The 20,348-nt window shown below is 39.4% G+C and overlaps 1 protein-coding gene across 13 annotated transcripts in view; it reads left to right on the forward strand.

Moving 5' to 3' along the window:
- Positions 1 to 384: 384 nt before the first annotated feature.
- Positions 385 to 20,348, forward strand: part of LOC109676368 (uncharacterized) — a 33,696-nt gene continuing 13,732 nt past the window's right edge. For 3 of the 13 annotated variants that reach the window (XM_074053714.1, XM_074053706.1, XM_074053716.1), the window contains exons 1-4: positions 392 to 522; positions 7,277 to 7,425; positions 10,639 to 10,746; positions 17,662 to 17,779. Coding sequence is in view for 10 of the 13 variants with exons in the window: in XM_074053706.1 (XP_073909807.1) it covers positions 17,759 to 17,779 (21 nt within the window). In the remaining 3 variants the exon portion in view is untranslated. The other 10 variants (XM_074053704.1, XM_074053705.1, XM_074053709.1 and 7 more) reach the window with 9 other exon arrangements.

The following is a 20,348-nucleotide window of genomic DNA, read 5'->3' on the forward strand; positions in this document are numbered from 1 at the left end:
CCTACTTGAGTCTCCCCTCTTAAACAGACATGATGAATTTTCTCCAAGGAGTATTGAATCTACAATTCTCTGAGTAAACCTCTTGTCTCATTTTCAGGAAGAGTATTCAAAAAAGTCAGAATGAATATGATAAGAGGACGTGCTAGGTCCAGAAGGCCAGGGCAAGTTTTCCTGAAAGTAGTTATTCCACAAACTAACACATATCTCCAATAAAGGAAGCCTGTCCTTTCAAGTCTCCAGTTTAGCATTCCCCCTCCCCTCCACTATATGTTCCCATCAGTCAAGGGCTTGGGGGGGTTGGGCCCTGTATCCATTAGCCAATCAGAGCGGCTGTTTAATCGCCTGCACCTCCTGTCCAATGAGGAGCGACAGTGGTAGGCGATTCACATTGCCTTCCTCATGATCGCCATATTTACCACAAGCCTGCTGCCATTTCTCAGGCTACAGAGCTCCAGCACCTTTGTGAAATCTTCTGACTGCGGGACTATAGTGATGTCCTGGATGCGTCAGAAGCGGGAAATGGTGAGAGGGCAGCTGGGCATCTGCAGTGCTGGGTGGAGGAACTGTTGTATCTGGAGGAAGCGGCGGTTTTGACTGAGACCTCTCCGTCCTGGAGTCGGCTCCCTGATCACGTAGTTGGGGCCTTCGGTCAATGGGCGACTGGAGGGTGTCGGTGGAGCGGGAGCCTTGGGCTCCGTCTGTGTCCCTGTGAGGCGACTTCATCCCAGTCCACAGCTCTTCTGGTAAACTAATGTGCAAATTCCTGTTCTGCAGACTGAGGTGGCTGAGGAGCGTCCTGAGTACTTATGGAGTTTGTGCCAGGACAGGGCGCTCCTGTTCAGTGTCCCCACAAATCCTCACTGTGACCTGACTTCCCTTTGAGTCCATCAGGTTCAAGGGAAGCCTTGGCTAAACTCTGTGCACTGTCCCTTCAACGCAATGCTTCTCCGTGCTGCTAATCAGTCCCCAAATTTCCATGACTCCCGCACATTGCCAGATTCATTGGAAACGCGAATCCACATGTGCACGTGGTTGGCTTCTGAGTGGAGAGGACACATTTTTTCTTTCTGACTTAACTGTTAATTTCCACAGGTTTTTTTCTAGAATAGTGCTTTGTAATGAAATGCTATTTAACTTAGACCATGACTTTAGAAAATTATTCTAGGGGGAAAGCCCCAAAAGAAAGGTATGCAGGCATCTCTAGGCAGAAAGGCAATTTGCTCTCAAAGAGAGAAGAAAACAGGAGAAGAAATAAATTGGGAGTGGACAGACATGGAGAATGGAAAGAACAGTATTCGCATCATGGTCTTGTGCCCTTGTTACTTGTGTTATTTTGGGGGACTGAGGTTTGAAATTGTAGTTTTGCATTTACACTGCAGAGCTCATCTGCTTGAACCATAGCTCCCTTCTCTTTTGCTCTGGTTATTTTGTAAATGGGGTCTGGTAAACAATTTTGCTTAGCTGATTTTGACTGTAATCATGATGTCAGTCTCCCCATTACCTAGGTTTGCAGGGAGGAGCTACCAGTGCTAGGGTATTCACTGCACTGGGATTTAGCTCAGGTCCTCACGTTTGCTAGGCATGTGCTCTAACCACTTGAGTGACTCCACTAGCCTTTTCTTCTGATGGGTTTTTTTCAGTTAGGGTCTCAAGAACTTTGTGCTAGCATGGTGTTTGAATCAAGACCCTCCTGATCTCTGTCTAATGAACAGCAATGATAACAGACATGAATCACAGGGACCTGGTTCTTCATGATCTTATAGTGACACTACAGTGTGATTTGTTTGATGACTCAGGCTCAGATTTGTGAAATTGACCTTATAACTACTTACAAACCATTTTGACGATATTTGCAATGATTACTTCATAATCATTTTTTATGCAAAAAAGGGCATTTGGACAGTGGGTGAAGGAATGTCTGAGTTTGCAAAGGGGATAATCAGAAGAATGTTGGTTGTGTGCTCATTTTCTAGTGCAGTAATAATTGGAAGTGTGGGTTAATTGTAGATATTTGTGAGTGTTACAACTTCAAATATATCATTTCACCACTTTCCTTTTGTGTTGAGTTGGATTGTTAGACAGAGTGTAATTTGTGCCAATGAAGACAAGACTGTTATGCCCATGCTCAGAGAAAGACACCTTTATATATTTCCTGAGGGGGCTAAAGTTGGTGCATTGGGAAGGTGATGTGGGTGTGTAGTATATTTTAAAAGTTTTGGTCCTTGTGTCAGTTTCTAGCAAGCAGATTCTGAATCCTTGAAGTTTCTGAGGCAGTAGGAGTCTTTGTTTTCCTAAGCCCCATTGAGACAATGCTTGCATTTATTCTGATGATTTTTCTCAGAGTGGAACCTCTTTATGACTAGGAAGGTGACTGGTGTGACCAGACAAAGCAAACATGTGCTAGGACTTGTCTGTTTCACCCTGCCCAGAAGTTGGAGGGACTGTGCTAAGTCTGGATGGTATCAGATATGAAATGAAGGACTATTAGTTGGTGTTTGAAAGTTGGTTGGTGTTGGTAACACCACGTTTGTTAACAGAAGCGATGGGAAAGAAACACAGCACAAGTCCTAACATTTGGGGTCTTTGGGGGAGTGTTTGGTAATGTTACCAGAGTGTCCATTCTTGGTACTTTTGTCTTGTGTGAGATGAATTCAAGAAGACATTGGAGTTGAGCAAAAGTGAAGTATGGTTCATTAATTAAAGAGTACACATTGAATAGTCTTCATAGGTACCAGTTAGGCATAAACTATGGATATACTTAGTAAACCTAAAATTGTGGAAGAAATCAGAAGGTTTCTGAAAATAAATATTGGAATTAATACATCTCAATATACATTGACAAAGATTAAGATAGCTCACTAAGGTTACATTATGTCAAAAACTGACATTGAGTATTTCCCTCACCTTAAAGTGAGTGCATGACAATAATTTGGAGTAATGGATATTTCACAAAGACTCAAGTCTATAAATCAAATCCCTTGTGGTGAGGTTGACCCAGAAGATTTTGCTCATTTTAATTATGTAAAGTTGCCCTAGTGTTCTACACTGTTAGGAGAATATTCTTTTTGGGCAGGGGTTCTGGTATTGGTGCTCTGTAGAGTATGGAAAATTTATATTTCTTAGGAAGTTTTGATAGTTTATGAATTTATCTGAAGTTTTATGGATGATTGCTTATTCTGAGATTTGCCAATATGTGGAATGTCCTATTTATTACACTTGTCCAACTTTAATTAAACAGCTTCTTTCAAAACTGTTGTTTGTACTATACTGATGGTCTGTGCTGTTGAGCATTTTTCTTAATTGGTTCCTTCATGTTACTCTGGTCCCCATCTTACCCCTTCCTCTGCCTGTCATTCTTTTTGTGATATTCCTTTGTTTTTTGTAAATAGTGTTCTTCTATTAATTTGAAGTTCTGGTTGTTATTATAAATTCAGCAAAATGATGTACTGTGCATTTAGCTGGTGTAGTACAATCTTGCTGAAATCCTTTATATACCTATTTATTTACTTATTTATTACTCAGGGTCTTGTGATTGCTAAGGCATGCACTACACCACTTGAGCCCGTCTGATAGGTGCAGTCCTTTATTAATTATACTATCACATTTTCTGTCCCTCTTTTTAAAACCAAGTATGTTTAAAATGTATTGTTAGTAATTTTTTGAATGTGTCAAATCCTTTTCTATGTAAGCTAAATGCATTTCAAATAAAGATGTGCTTCTTCATGGACAGGGCCAGCATATTAGTATGTTCTCCACTATTGCTCTTCAACCCATATACAACTGTTCTTACTAATTGTTCGTATTATAAGGCATGATCACCTAGTCCATAGTTCATGTTCAATGACTTTAAGCAAAGATTTTCCTTGAATACCTGTAGTGGGGAAGAAAGTAAAGAATTTTTGTTCATTTCTTAATTTTCTAGCACTGTTTTTCTTTATGTGATCTACATTCTTACCTTACATGTTTTTGTTTCTATCTAGAGAAGTTCCAACAATTTTCATAATTCAGATACTGGTAACACATTCTGTGAATTTTGAAATGTTTTCTTTCTCTTCTGGCTGCATAATTTCATTCCGTTTCCTGTTGATTCTTTGTTCTTCTTGTTCTTGTCCTCCGTTGAGCACCTATAGTGATGGTTTCATTGAACTTCTTGTATCTCAATCTTCATAATTTCTAGATAATCCTTTGATGATTTCTAAGTCTGTATTAACATTAACTTCTTTGTATATAGTATTTCTACTTTGCTGGTTCTTCAACATGATTGGCTACAATCCTTTGATTCTACTTTAGAGTGTCCCAAGAAAGACTTTGTGAAATGAGTTCATTGCCTATTATTTTTAATAGGCAATCAATAGTCACATTGTGAAAAAAAATTTTGGACCCAAGGCCTAAGCTCCTTAGTTGTCTCATTTTACTTCCAGCTAATTGCCCTTCAATTTCAATGAAAGAATCAGGGAAAGGAGAATTATGACACAGCTAGGGATATGCTGTGAGATGAAGTAGTGTAAGCACTGAGCTCATGCTCATCATATGCAGGTTATGGACATGAAATTGGCAAATATTGAAATAGGCAAAGAACAGGGGACAGTATCCAAAGATATGCATAAGTAAAGGGTTCCAGTCACAAGAATGATTTAGTTATCACTCAGCTGTAGTTTTGGGAGAGGTTCTGGAGTTTTATGCAGAGGATGGTCCATCCAAGGAATGTCTACTGTTGGGGGTAGATTTGGTTTCAGGTCATGAAGAAAATATCAATCTTCTCCTTCCTAGATTCCAAGGGAGTTGCAAGGTGATTGCAGAGAATGGCTCAGAGAAGAGACTGATTGTAAATGGAGAGATGCCATGTTTTTTCCTGATTTTAGTTGATGGACTGAATATGGAGTCCATGCTTTTTAGCAAAAGCAGTCTGAGGAACTTCTACAATGCTTTCTGTCTGATGACCCACATTTCCCTGTCTCCTCATATTTGTTGTTATTTGTTCCTTGTGCATGAACAGTAGATATGATATTATCTTCATGCACAGTTTTTCATTTTCCTGGCCTGGACCACAATTTTCCTGAGATCACAGGAAAATTGTCCCCATGGGAAAATAGGTGTGAAATTCTCTTAGCATATTCCAGGCTCCATTTCCCAGTTGAAGAAGAAGGGTCCATTCTGAAAAACAGGGTTCTGCTTAGCTACAATGAGTCACCAGGCTGGACTGGGTAGGCATCAGGGCTGAAGCCTATACTGCTGAGTGCTGTTGCTGGGTTCAATTATTTGGGTTTTGCATTCCCCCTGGTAGGAATTTCTGTTACTCAGATCTCAAGGGGTGGGTTCTTGATCCCTAGCCAGTGAGAAGAGCTTAGGAAGTGGTGAATCACAGGCTGGTGTAAAGAGAACCCTCTACTTACTACAGGAAATGCCTTCCAGTCTCTGCCATATTAGTGTGATAGCTACAGCTTGTCTTCTACTTAATAATTGGGCTTGCTTATTGGTATGTTCTTCTTTTCTTTATTTTATTTATTTTCTTTTTGCAGAACTGGGGCTTGAAGTCAGGGTGTACCCCTTGAGTCACTCTGCCATCCCTTTTTTGTGAAGTGTTTTGTTAAGACATGGTCTCACAAACCATTTGCCTGGTCTGGCTTCAAAACATGATCCTCCTGATCTCTTCCTCCTGAGTATCTAGTATTATAGGTGTGAGCCAGTGGCATTGTGGTTGTTTTTTATTTCTTGACTAATAATAGGTAGATTGAGGGAATAGGTGTGACAAATCCTTGTCCATATAGACAAGTTACTGATAGCAACAACTGTGACCACACCTGGCTTTTTGTCCTAGTCTATTGAAGTTTCACTTGCCCTGTCCTCCAAATAGGTCCTTCTGTGAAATCAGTGGCTATATCCTTACATGCTGAGTGTGGAGTATTCTCAGCAGACTCTGGACCCATTTCCATGTGAAAGTAATAGGGTTCTTTTGGAAAAATCTAGGTTGAGGTTCTGCTTAAATACAGTGCATCCCCACACTGGGAAACATAAGGTCCAGGGAGGAGGCCTGGTCTCCTAAGGTCTTTGCCTGGAAGCACTTACTGGCCCTGCCAGTTTGCCAGGTAGGGTATCACTTCTCCTGTCACAGAGATCTAAGTTGACTGGACCTAGGTTCATTAAGGCATGAAAATTGTTGGAGGGAAGAACTGTGTAGGCTGACCAATCCAAATCCGGTGGAATGACCACCATCTAATCCTTGGAAAATGACTCTGTGATTCCCATCATTTTCTGAATTACTGAGTTTTTTTTTTTTTTTTATATGGACACTGTGGGACTCTCTCAGTCCCATTATGTGTGTGCTCAGCTAGGTTGGAGGGCAAAACCCAATCACAATAGAAAGCCAAGGTAGTGTTTGTGACCAGGGTCCTCTCAGGATGATGAGGATGTTGGACCTGCTTGAAGCAGGGGTAGAGACTTTATCCTCTGCAGAACAGAGCTGGAATCTGATGCCTTTAGTTGCCTGGAGTGTCTTGTGGTCTTCCATCCTAAATATAGGGTGTAGATCTGCAAAGATGAGCAGGAACCTGTCATCATGTGCTCTACCTCTGAGTTACCTCATCTATCCTGGAACCCTTGATTGTTTCCCCAAATGAGGTGATGGTAGCAGGTAGTAGGTCACCAGCACGAGAAACTATGATCCTTAGTGTCCCTGCTGCTTCCAAACTTCTAAGGGTAAAATTGATGGTCCTGAATTATGTAAAAATGTGGAAGCAGGGTTTTGAATACACAACCAGATCCCAGACTTGTGCTACTTAGGGATTTACTAAATCCCTAAATTTACACAAAGCTCACATTGCACAACTTACTGCCATGGTGATGAACTTGCACTTGGGTTTCAGATGGGAGGGTTGAGATTGGAAACTTATCAAAGGTTTATGAATATAATTGATGTTCTCTTTGTCCTGTGTCTACACAGTATTTTCCAAAAATGAAATGAAAATTGAGGCAAAATATGAACTTAGGGTCTCAGTGGCAGGACAACCCCAACAACAGCATGTGCACTGTCTCAAGAAAGCCAAAGAAGGGCTGTTTTGTCAAGAGTAGTAAAGAGGAACAAAAAGTTGTAAAAAGAAGCTGAGAGATAATGTGTAAAAGAGGGCCTCAAATTAGGTTGTGTATCAGAGATCCTTAGCCTTGAGATTCTGTTTTATGTAATAATAAAGGAGGGGTTGATATAGTGGCTCAAAGAGACTGCCTGGAAAGAGTAGGGAATTTCATTAGGATATTTTCTATAATTAGAATTCTTTTTCAGATGATCAAGTAAGATGATGAATTTGAGGCGGAACATGGAAGAGTCAAAAGTGTGTGCTTCCCTTGTTGGGTATCTAAGAATAATGGGAACATGAAGGATGGTAGGGTGGTGATATTAACCACTACTGTTACCAAGATTACTTTGCTTGGGTAAGTTTTCAGTTGTTTGCATTTTCGTTCATAGAATTTGTCTAGTCACAATGTAATTTGTGACAATTGATGAAGCCTTTCATGGACCATGGTAAAGTCAGAGACTTTCAGGATCTCCAGCTAAAAGAAAGGATTTATTCACTTGAGAGGTTATTTTGTTTGGTGATAGATTTAAAAAACCATGTTTGTTCTTCATCACAGGTTATGGCACAAAATTACTAAAACTTTTAGAATATCTTGACCAATAGGAAGAACTTTGGATGTTACCCTTTAACCCTTTAAGAGATATCTAAATTTATGCTAGTTAGGTGATACATGGTACCATCCCAGATAAACAAGTGTCCCTCAAACCATGATCCTCCTGACTTCAGTCTCTGAAGTAGTTTGTGTGAAAAGTGTGAGCCACTAGAGTCTCAAAAGTTCTTCCTTCTGTATTGTGTATTGTAATCATCTTTTACCTTGGAAATTGAAGTAGCCATTATTGGGAAGTTATTTATTAGTTGGTTTGAAGTAGGAAAATGACACTAGGAGAAAACCAATAGAAATAATACAGGTAATCCTATTTTTATACTTTTATTGAAACTTGAATTTCTTTTGCTTATTTCTTTTTTGTTCATATCATTTTGTTTATTTTAGTTTTTTCCTGTGCTTGGGAAAGAACCTGTGGCCTTGCTCACATTCAGAAATTGACCTACCACCATGCTATTCATTTATTTTCTCAAGGATTCACTTATTTTCACATTTCAATGTTTTTGGTGAAGTACAAATATTTCATGAGCCCCAATCTCCAAAAATAACCAGAGCAAAAAGAGTGGAAGTGTGGCGCAATTAGTAGGAATCTGCTTTGCAAACATAAAACCCTGAACTCACAGATTTGTCCAACCAAAAATGAAAAGAAAGGAGAGAAATGCAGAAAATGATGATAGATAACTTAATATGCTTATCAGCCTACTGGATGCAAGTGTTGCAGAATTCATTAATCAACACCAAATAAAAATATTTTAAATGAATTCGGTGAATTTTTCCCAAAGAGTCACCACATTCTAAGTTATCAAATGAGTTTAAATTTGTAAAACTTTTAAAAAATTCAACAAAGTCTGGTGTTCCGTGAGATGGTGTGTTACTAGTTTGAAGCTGCATAGTACTTGAAATCAGGTGAGCCACAGGTAAATGCTGGTGTGTGTTCTTTCCTTTCTTAAGGTGTAACTGTTGCTACCATGGTCCTGTTTGCTCTTCAGTGTTTTGACTTTGACATGTATAGTTATTCTGGATTTACACTTCTCTATGAACACATGAAAAATATCTGTGAGGGCAAGAGTCAAATATAGTCACATTTTGATAGTCTCATAGAGACTGAGTTTCTGCATTTGACATTTTATTTTAGTGGAAACTTAAAATGATGGAACTGAGATGTTCTCTCTCAGAAATATCAGTGTAGAAGCCTAGAGTTTTCTCAGTAGTAGATGAGAGTAAAAGAACATGATGTGCTCCCAGAGTTATATCTTCAGGTTTCTGTGCTGATCAATGGAATTTTATGTCTGGCAGGACTCCTTTTCAGCACTGAGTGTGTTCTTTACCCTTGAAGGTTTTTGAAAAAATTGCACTATGTGGGATGTCCCAAAATTAAGGAATGCAGATGGACACTTGCTAGGGAAAAAAGATCTTTGGTTTACAAGAATGGGAAAGAACTTGGGAGATAACAGCTGATGACAAGTGGCTAAATCAACTTTCACTGCTGGTAGATTATTCCCTGTAATAATTCTGTTCTGAGGGTGACAGTAAAGAGAGATTTTCTGCTAATTCATGGTCAGGGTGGGTAAGAGTGAGCATGACAGCAGGAAGAATAAAAAAGTTTAAAATGTTTGCTTCCTAAGTGTTTTCTTTGCACTATTTTGTAAAAACTGAGAAAATCCTTTTTTGAACTTATCCATTAAACTGTGCTCTTATTTTGACCCTTTGGAATTAGGAAAAGCATTAGATCTATCCCATATAAATGCCTTCTGGGTGCTGTGTTTGAGTGTGTTTCACAAACTCAATCATGTGTGATATTGAACTAAACTGTTTTCACTTTTGTTTCAGTGGTCATTGTTTTGGGGTCTTTTCTAGATATCTTCTCCAAGATGTGAAAAACAGTTCTGATTAATATTCATAAAATGTCCAGTGGGTATTAGAAACAGTTTCAGGACTCTATTTCATAATTAGAATTAGAAAAATTTCAGTGGTGATTGCATCAGTTGCCACTCCATTTAAGACTGGAAAAGAAGTCCACAGAATGAAAAGTGGTGTTGCTGTACATTGATATCCTGAAGTTCAGAATATCAGTTAAAAGATGCTGGGGGGAACAGAAAGGAATATATTAAGAACTACCCACACTATGGCCAACTCATGAGGAGATGAAGCTACAAGATTAAAGTTGTTTAAGGCAGTTAAGGAGTCCCATATCCTATCAAATGGCTCTGTTACTTTTAGGCCTGACTCCAGGCAGCACTTAGTGTGGGAAGAATGTTATGGAACTGTATGATTCACATAATGTCAGGTAGCAAAAGAGCAGAAGCAGAGAAACCAAGGACCCAAAGATCTCCCTTGAAAGCCTACCTACAAAGATCTGCAGACTCATACTGCCTCCTACCTCTTACATGTTCCAACACCTTTCAGTAGTCTCAAGCAAGAGACAAAATTCCTCACATATTGGCCTCCTGTGAATGCTGCTCCTAACCATATGAGCTAGGAAGGAATGGAGAGAGGTTTGTGAATTATGCATAGATTACATTTAATAGGAAATTTTGATTTTGTATAGATTTGTCATCAGAACCTTTATTGATGTTTGCTTATTGTGTTCTTTGTACTTGAAATGCTCTAGTTTGTTAAACTTGACTTTTTAGTACTAATTAGCTTCTTTGTATGCTGTTACTTGAATGGTACTGATGACTTGTTCCTACTTATTTCCTCATGTTATTTAAAACTGGACCTCAATCTTTCCCTCACACCTCAGCTCACCTCTCCTGGCCTGCCTGTTGTTCTTTAGCTCTTTCATTGTTTCATTGTGGCATATACTGATACTCTATTTTTCATTTGATGCGCACTTGCTCATAATGTAAGAAAAATGATCATTTCTATCAAAGTATATGACATCATATTAGATTATTTTAAATTCCTCAGTTTGCAATCTTCGGCGACTTGCATTGTTTTAAGGGTTCCTGTTTCTTCTTCCAGCTCCGTTGCTCATGAAAATTGCCCGCCAAACCATATGCCCTAACTCATAACCCAAGTCTAACAGCCAACTGAGAGAGATTGTGAACTTTTGACCTGGACAAATCCCAGGTAAGGAGCAATTAGAACTGCATCAGGGATATAAGGAGAAGACACTGCCAGACATTTTTGCCCCAAACAGGCCACTTTGTTTTTCCAAATTCATTGCAATCTGAAAACCTTCCAATGCTCTGGGACATGGTCCAAGGTTTCCCTCTATCCTGGCCTCTGTTGATCTATACTCCAGTCTCTCCCTCTCTCTGTTCTCCTACCAAACAAAAATCACCCCCACACCCAAGGTATTTCTGTGTTTCATGGATAACCAGTTCTTCTGACTTCAACACATCTCTTTGTTATCCTGTTTTCTTCCTTCATCTCACAAGGTTTATAAAGTATTAAAATGAAACCCTTCTCTGTAAATCTTTCTCAGCCATGATGGAGGTTCCTTTTACTCCTCCTATTCTATAACATGCTCATGTTTCCTCTCTGAGACTGGCCTTCTGACTGAGGAAAACAGAGACAGTAATGGACAAGGAGAAATGGAAAGAAAAGTCCTGCTCAAGTCATACTGTCAGTTTTATCAGCCTGCTGAGGACTTCCAAGGTTCCAGAACTGCAAACATAAAATGAAATACAAATCTAAATAACATGTGGATGATGACTGGAGGTAATTTTCTGTCTTGACCTCCTGTTCTTCCACCTAAAACTAAGCATCTAAATGTGCTGAAACACTTTAGCAGTTTTTTTCCTTGAAGACTTGCTTTTGAGATGATATGTTTTCCCATTATGGACACATGTTGTTAGTGTCATCTGCACACAGGCTAAAGGGACCAAACACAGAATTTCAGTTCTTTGCCTAAAAATATCCGATGTATGTAAATGAAAACCACAGTTTTCTAGGTTTGGCATTAGTGAAAGGCAAAAGGAAAGGCTTCCTGAGTTCTGGTATGGATTCAATAAGGCATTTGGATTTTTTTCACCAGCCTTCTTATCTAAAATTAACTCCTCATGAGATAATTCATTGTATTTATTTTTTCCATGCTTTCTCACACCAATTTCAATGGTGACATAATCCTTTTTACCCAGTTGCAGGGCCTCGTCCAAACACCAACCTTCAAATTTTGGTGAGTTTGCCCCTCCATTTGTGTGTCTCGAGAAGAGACTTTCATTAACCAAAATGTTTAATTGATGAAATTATCAGAGTATACTCTTCACAGCCAGTTTGGAGACAAGAGGGGAAACCTGTCACAATACAGATGGAGTCACCTGGGGCAGACCTCCCAGAAGTTACCTTATCCAACTTGTTTTAAAGAAGTGGTCTTACACAGGGCTACTATCCAAGTCTTTATAGGCCCCTCTGTCAGAAGGCAAATGCTTATATTGGCCAAGGCTTTCTACTTATGTATAGACAGATTATTTTTCCTGGTTTGAAACTTGTCTTCTTAGTAGTCTATGCTTATGGAGTTATTTTCCCTTACACAGTATTATTGAACTGGAAGTATTCTCATATTTTCTTATTCTTAATTTTGCTTGATAAAGGTGTTTGTAGTTTTAGACTTATATAGCAAGTACTTATGACTTAGACTTAACTGCTTAAGTGGAACACCCTCCAGATAACAGCTCTGGAAACTCTCCCAGAACAAGGGCTGAGTTGGTGACCAACCAGGCCAACCTGTGTTTGGTACCATTTCATATACATGCCTTTGTCCCATGCCCCCAGTTCTGTAGTTTACTTAAACCTATAACAAGTGTCTGTACCAAAATCCCATGGTTTTTCCCTCTCATGCTAATGGCAATTGACCCATGTGCATTTAACTGCATGTCTCACTATCTCCCAAAGCCTGCATTCCTTCACAAATGTTGCCATTCAAAACCTTGTCCAACTAATGCTCTTTTGATCAGTCATCCAGGATCAGTCATGATGCCTCTAAGAGAATTGGTAAAGTGCTGCCAATCTCCAACAACAAACAATGGCCAGCTAGGAATTGTAGTCTTCCTGGGCTAAGTGGATGCCATACATCCTCCCTCTACTGGGTCCCCTTATTTTTTCCCACTGGGACCATGCCTTCTAAGCCTTTCTCAGTTTGTTTCCCAGAGGCTCCAGGCTTTCATCCACAATAAACTTTGTGCTGGCATAAGAGGTGACTCCCCACCTATCCATTCCTTGTCATTTTTTGATGTCTACCATATCCATTTTCCAATTTTTTAACATTGCTTTCATTATGTAATCTAAGTTCAAAGCTTCTGTCTCTTTTCTCCTGACTAGAGAACTCTGGCTAACATTTACAAAATTCAGACACCGGTGATATATTTTGTGAATTTTCTAGTCTTCTTTCTCTTCTGGCTGCATAATTTAAATCATTTTCTCTTCATGCTGATTCTTGGTCTTCCTTCATTAGTTGACAATTGAACAACTACAGTGTTGGCTTCATTGAACTTGTTTTATATATATCTTCATATTTTCTTTGTGTGTGTGTGTGTGATATGCAGGGCTTGAACTAAGAGTGTATACCTTGAGCCACTTCAGCAGCCCTTTTTTTGTTATGTATTTTAGAGATAATATCTAATGACTATTTACCCTGCCTGGCTTGGAACCACAATCATCCTGATATCTACCTCCTGAGCAGCTAGGATTACAGGCATGAGCCACTGGTTCCTGGCACATCTTCATCATTTCCATATAATCCTTGTGATGACTGCTAAGTCTTTGTAGATAGTATCTTCTTCATACATTGTTTTACTTTTTCCTTTTTCTACATCATCGTTCCCTACAACCTTTGATTCTATCTTAGATATATTCCATATGGTCTTTGTAAAATGGGTCCTCTGCCTGAGATTTTTCATAAGTCAACATTCTCCATTGAAGAGCCACATTTCTTTGTCTCTCCACATTGTGATTTCTTTTCATTGTTTGGAGAGAATGGACATTTGAATCCTATTGATAAAGGTCCTGGGTATGGACAGAGTTCTTGTTCAAGATCGAAGGGTGGCTGACTCAACAAGGTATACATGCAAAGCCACAGGTCTTTATTAAAGAAAGAAAGAAAGCATAAAGATTGTACAGGGAGTGATTGGAGGAAAGCGATCCAGGCCATAGCAGGTGGGCTGCTTAAGGGTATTTATGTTACTTTTTGGGCAGTTTGTGGGGTGGAAACTCAATGACTCTTTCTGATAGGTGAATGTTTGCATGGGTGTTCTTTTTTTTTTTTTTTTGTTGATGGAAAGTATTTTATTTTCTAATGTCTTTTTATTTTTTTATTTTTTTTCATTTTTCTTTTATTATTCATATGTGCATACAAGGCTTGGTTCATTTTTCCCCCCTGCCCCCACCCCCTCCCTTACCACCCACTCCACCCCCTCCCTCTCCCCCCCTCAATACCCAGCAGAAACTATTTTGCCCTTATTTCTAATTTTGTTGTAGAGAGAGTATAAGCAATAATAGGAAGGAGCAAGGGTTTTTGCTGGTTGAGATAAGGATAGCTGTACAGGGCATTGACTCACATTGATTTCCTGTGCATGGGTGTTACCTTCCAGGTTAATTCTTTTTGATCTAACCTTTTCTCTAGTACCTGTTCCCCTTTTCCTATTGGCCTCAGTTGCTTTTAAGGTATCTGCTTTAGTTTCTCGGTGTTAAGGGCAACAAATGCTAGCTAGTTTTTTAGGTGTCTTACCTATCCTCACCCCTCCCTTGTGTGCTCTCACTTTTATCATGTGCTCATAGTCCAATCCCCTTGTTGTGTTTGCCCTTGATCTAATGTCCACATATGAGGGAGAACATACAATTTTTGGTTTTTGAGCCAGGCTAACCTCACTCAGAATGATGCTCTCCAATTCCATCCATTTACCAGCGAATGATAACATTTCGTTCTTCTTCATGGCCGCATAAAATTCCATTGTGTATAGATACCACATTTTCTTAATCCATTCGTCAGTGCTGGGGCATCTTGGCTGTTTCCATAACTTGGCTATTGTGAATAGTGCCGCAATAAACATGGATGTGCAGGTGCCTCTGGAGTAACAGTCTTTTGGGTATATCCCCAAGAGTGGTATTGCTGGATCAAATGGTAGATCGATGTTGCATGGATGTTCTTGACAGGTAGTTTGTGATAAAAAATCTTTTTTGGTGGCTTTGGTCACAAAAATTTGGCCATAAGTACATCCTTTAGAGGGGACTACCTCCTACATTTCTATATTGTTTCTTAAAGATGTGTGTTTCCATGTCTGCCCTTGTTTGTTGTTTCAATGTGACAGCCTTCTCTATTCTACATCACCTGTGAAAGATGTTTGTGTTGTGATACCCTCTTCTGGCTAACATCTGATCTGTCCTTCTTTGGTCCCCATCTTAGGTTCCTATCTCAATGTAACTCCTGTCACTAGATTGACACACATCGCATGTGTTTGGCTGTATCTAATGTTGTGGTAATGATAGTAGAGAACATTTGCCACTTCCCCTTGAACTTTGGTCATAGAAATTTACACAGTGTTGACATTGGAAAATCTATTTTTCTCCAAGACAGATCTTGTGCAAAAATTTAAAATTTCAAAATGGTTAATTCCTCCACTGAACATCCAGTATCAAAAGTAGGAAGGAGTCTTCTGAATGTCATTGGGACATCTTGGTATGGTTTACGTAGGTGAACCAAACAAATTTGTAGATTCTGCTAAAGCCAGCCCCATGGAGATTTTGGCTTTCACACTTGCCTACACTCTGCCTTCAGCCTTTCTTCACTGACACTTTAGATTTCTGACCTTTATTCTTACAGATTTCTGGTGAAGGAAGTTATTGCTTCTCTGTAGACCTTCTTTTGCCTTCAATTCATACACAAGGCCTTGTCAATTCATCTTAATTCTTGGAGTCTGAAAGTGTTGATTTAAACTTTCTTATCTTTTTTCTTCTGTGTAAAGGGATGTATGTCCATCTATGCAGAATTCTGAAGAAGTTTGTGACTCAGTTTTGGTCATAATGATGAACATGTATTAGAATCAATGACCCTACCCATCATGAACAATGCAGACAGCAGCCTCAGAAATGCTATGAGCACTGCTGAGAGTCCTCCTGACTGCACATCTGCCCCTGGCAGTAAATTCTCACCAGGGATTCCCCATTCACCTCAGTATCGTACCCTGGACAGTCTATTTTCCCTACTGCCTTAAGATAATTGCTACCTGCACAGGTGCCTAACTAGGTGCCTGTGAACATTCAGTTATGTACAAATATACCTTTAAGTGCCCTTTTCATTTTTATTGCTTTATTGATATCAGTATATATGATATTTTGAGGACAAATGAAATCTAACTCAGTATTAGAGGCCATATTTTATTGTGCACAGTTATTCCTCTATTAATCAAGTCAGAAAAGAAGGATGGAGAAGTAGGTGAGTTAAATGAACTTAAGCTGAATATGTATTCCTTCTGTTCCTCCTGAATAAAAGGAAATATGTAATTCATTCCTATGTTACCAAATTTATACCCAGCACATTTATGATGTCATACATTTTTAAGACGCTAATAATTTCAAGTAATAACACGTTATTCTTGCTTCTCATTTCCTCAGGTTTCCCTGAGTTATGTATGCCTTTTAAAATGTTTTCACACTCTGTGTAAGAGAAAGGACAAAACATAACCAAAATGATATGCGCAACAATCTTTTATTCCCAAACTCACAAATTATTGGAGAATCCATGTAAAAAAGGCATCAATCCAGCTACAGACCAAAAATGAGAGTATTCTCACCCTGTATTTCATAGGATAGTAAAGATGATGAAATCATGACTGCTGTGGTGAGACTGTCTTGGGGAAAAAAGAGAAACTCTGATGGGGACTAATCAAGGAGTTAGGAAACCTGAGCGCTGAGAACCATGGGTTATCTGTTGATAAGAAATCACATTCTAGATTGCCAATACTAACAAACTGCCTGTGATGGACAGCAGGGCATTACTGACCTGAAACCCCTGGAGCCTGCTAAAAGTTAACAGCCTTAGTCTGACCATCCAAGGCCAAAATCTCCCCCAAACCAGCCTCTAGGACAAATTGATGACATGAGGCATAATTATGAGAGTTGGTTCCCCTCCCCCTCCCCGGCACACTGGGATTTGAACTCAAGGTCTCATGCCTAGGAAGTTGCTCTATCAGTTGAGCCAATTCTTCAGCCCTGTTTATGTTCAGTGTTTTCATGATAGGGCATCATGAACTAATTATCCAGTCTGTATTCAAACTGCAATGAGACTGATCTCTGCTTCCTGAGTACCTGTTTTTAACCAGAAAAAAAATGCATGTTTGAAATGCATGCAGAGATTGATGTGGAAACAGAGACATGCACACATGATTTATAGGGGAGATGAAATCTTGGGAGACAGTCCCCAGCAAGATTGCTGGAGCCCACAGCTGCTTGCAGACGAGGGATAGAGATAGGAATGTAGTGGGACAAGTTCAAGGAAGAAGGGAGTCCCAGGTAGAAGTCCCAGGAAAGTTACCGGACAGGAATATCCTCCATTAGCTCTCTGACACTCCCAAGGTAATGGGGTATTTTGATGAAGCTGTGTTGGAAATTTCTAGGAAATGGCTAACGGTGAATGTTTGTTATTCTTCAGGGCTGGGTGTAGACTTTTCAGGAAGCCACTGTGATGAGGAAGTGTCCATTCCTCATGTGGCTGCCCTATGTTCACCCTAACAATTAGGTTTATAGGTTTGAGCCACCAGCATCGAGCTCACACTATGAGAGTTAATGACATATAAACTAGTTTCCAGGAACGACCATCCACATGTGCACAGGACACAGTAAAAGCATGAGTTCTCCAGATCCTCAGTGCAATATTCCCACTGAAGTTATCCCACCATCCTGCTAGAGGGTGCACCTTTGATTTTCTTTTGCTTTGCATCACATAAACAAACCTTCCCAACTCTCATATCAGACAGCAGCAGCACTACCATGTGTTCAGTTGCCCACTGCTTCCCAAATAAACCTCTTTTATCATATTTTCTTTTCTAGGTGAATTCTTTTACCAAGAAGTGGCACCAAGAATCCCCATCACTCTCCTTATATGCCTTTATCTTGGGTAGAAGTGTGACCACTGTGCTGTTTGCTGATGACATTCCTCCATACTCCTGTAAGCAGTTTCTGTTAGCATTTTGTTTAAGCACAATAATTTGGCTACATTTTCTATCCTATTCGTGGTGTTTGCCTATGAACTTTAAGGTGTGGTTTGTGTGCACCATTGACTATTTACTCTGAGTTGTCCTGGTTCTCAAAACAAGTAAGGCATAACCAAAGCTGTCCATCTGCTTATACCACTTTGATCACCTAGAAATGTTTCATCATGGGACTGGGAAGCCCTATGGAGTGATTCAGTGACAATCATTGCAAGACATGGCATCCTTATCTCTCAAGTTTTATGACTTTCAACACCTCACTTCCACAAATAATCATTTCCAACTGTTCATTCCCCCATCCTACATCTCAGTGAACTTCCTTATGCTGGTTCAAGTGGGAAGAGATTTCCTATATCCCTTGTGCATCTGACCACTCTCCCAGCCACCACATGGAGCTCTGTACTTAATGTTAGTGAAGTCCTTCACCCTACAGCTAGACCAGCACTCCAGGCCAGAACTCACTAAACCAGCACCTGACATTTCTGGAAATGCTGCAAAATTTCACTTTTAACATGTTCTCCCCATATTGTACTTTAAATGAGTGCCAAGAAGAACAAAATTTCTCCTAGACAATTAGTTATAAAGACAGCAGATGTCCTCATACTAAATTTTCTGCATATTGGAACAGTGTTTGTTGTCATTCCTGATGTTCTATTTTCTTTCCTCAGGGGATATCCTTTGCCACACAGTAGAGCTCTTTTTCTCCCACAGAATACATTATGACATATGCCTTGTTTTTACAGTTTTGTCTATTTCTATGAAACTATAGTGCCTGTTTTTTGATGTTCTTTCTTTTATCAAAGTGTCTTCTGTCACTGTAAGTTCCTTATGCTTAAACTTACTTTCTCTCTCTCTCTCCTGATTTCATTTTCTAATTTGTAGATGGTTCTGTTGACATTTGAGTCTCCAAGTCTTCCCACCATCATCCGGCCTGAAAGCTTGAGGCTCCACACATTCTTCCTCTATGCCTCAGAAATACTGAGGAAAGGCTCATGGCACTAGTCAGCCATCTTCACATTTATTAAGGACTCTCAAGTAGTTACACGTACAATTGATCTGCAATTTTCTACTGTGTATATATTGTTGTCTACTATTCAACATTCAGGGCCTTCTCATCATTACTTGCTTTGAAAGAATACACCTCACCACCTTTCTGTAGCTTTGCTTCAGAGGTAGTAATAAGTTACTGGTGCCACTAGTCCAGTCCTCCATATTCACATTTATTAATGACTTGTGTAGATACTGATCCCTTCCTTCAATCTCACTGACATGATCTCTGTTTTATGTATTATTGACATGATATGGTTTCATTTGTCATTCTCTCTCTATTAGTAATTTCTCTTTATTGTTATGACAAGGATCACATAAAATATATTATGGCTTTTCAATATTTAACAAACAAAATCTTACCTATATTTGACTATATAGGCAATCTACATACATTTTCTTCCCACTCCACATTCAATATCATTCATGTCACACTCTACATCTTTCTGTATTTTATATCCATTTAAAAATATTGTGTGTTATCTCTTTGAAATGCCTGTTTCTCACTGCAGGTAAAAAATTTTTTGAAGTACTGAGACTGACAACACAGTGATGTGAATTTTCATTATTTTATGAGTGACTGGTACCAGCAAATGAAAGACATCCTAATGTCATACTTTTGGTAGCTGGAATGAGAAAACTGGCTTTATGGTATAAATTTTCACACACCTGATTAGACAATCTACCCATTTTCAGCAAACCAAATTAAAATGTGCCAACACAGGGTATGCGATTATTGCATACATGTAGGAATGGGAGTTACATGCCAGCAATATTCTACACAGGAATTAAGATGAACTAAAGCCAAATCTTTTTCTAGCTCAGAAAAACAGATTGCTTTATCCAAGGCCCAAGAAAATGCCCATTCTAAGATTATATATAATCCATAGCATTGCACATTCACTTGGATACACCTCACAGGAAAAGAAGTCTCTCTGTTGAGTTAGATGCATGTCAGGATTTAACTTGGGAGTGTGCCATGGTGCCCCTCCTTCAACACTGAAGTGATTTCTTCAGCAACTTAGTATTTGTGAGAAGGGAGATGTTACCTCAAGTGAGTTAAATGTTCTGACCTGAAGAAACTGCCAAAATCATGAGACCTTTTTTCCTGGAAGCTTCCTAGATCTGGCTTTTGTTTGCCTGTTCCTTAGAAATTGTAATCATAGAAATCTTACAATGTCATTAAAACAACACTATGAATGAAAATGCAAAAACTGTCCAGGTAATAGCTGCAAGGCACTGAAAGCTTGAATCTCAGAAAGAACAATACCCCCCAAGTGTGTGCATGTGTGTGTGTGTCCTGCTTTCCTGGGAGTGCTTTGCAGCTCCTCACTGTCACCACTCCTAAGTTGTTTTCAGTAGCTCTGGAGCCCAGTGGAAAGAAGAGCAAGTGTATAGAACCACCCAGGGGAACTTCTTTGACCTTGGTCTCAGGTTCAAATCTTACCTCATTTTAGAGTCACTGTGCTCTACTCTACA

This window comes from Castor canadensis, chromosome 14 (assembly GCF_047511655.1).
Source record: "Castor canadensis chromosome 14, mCasCan1.hap1v2, whole genome shotgun sequence".
Classification (NCBI taxonomy): Eukaryota; Metazoa; Chordata; class Mammalia; order Rodentia; family Castoridae; genus Castor; species Castor canadensis.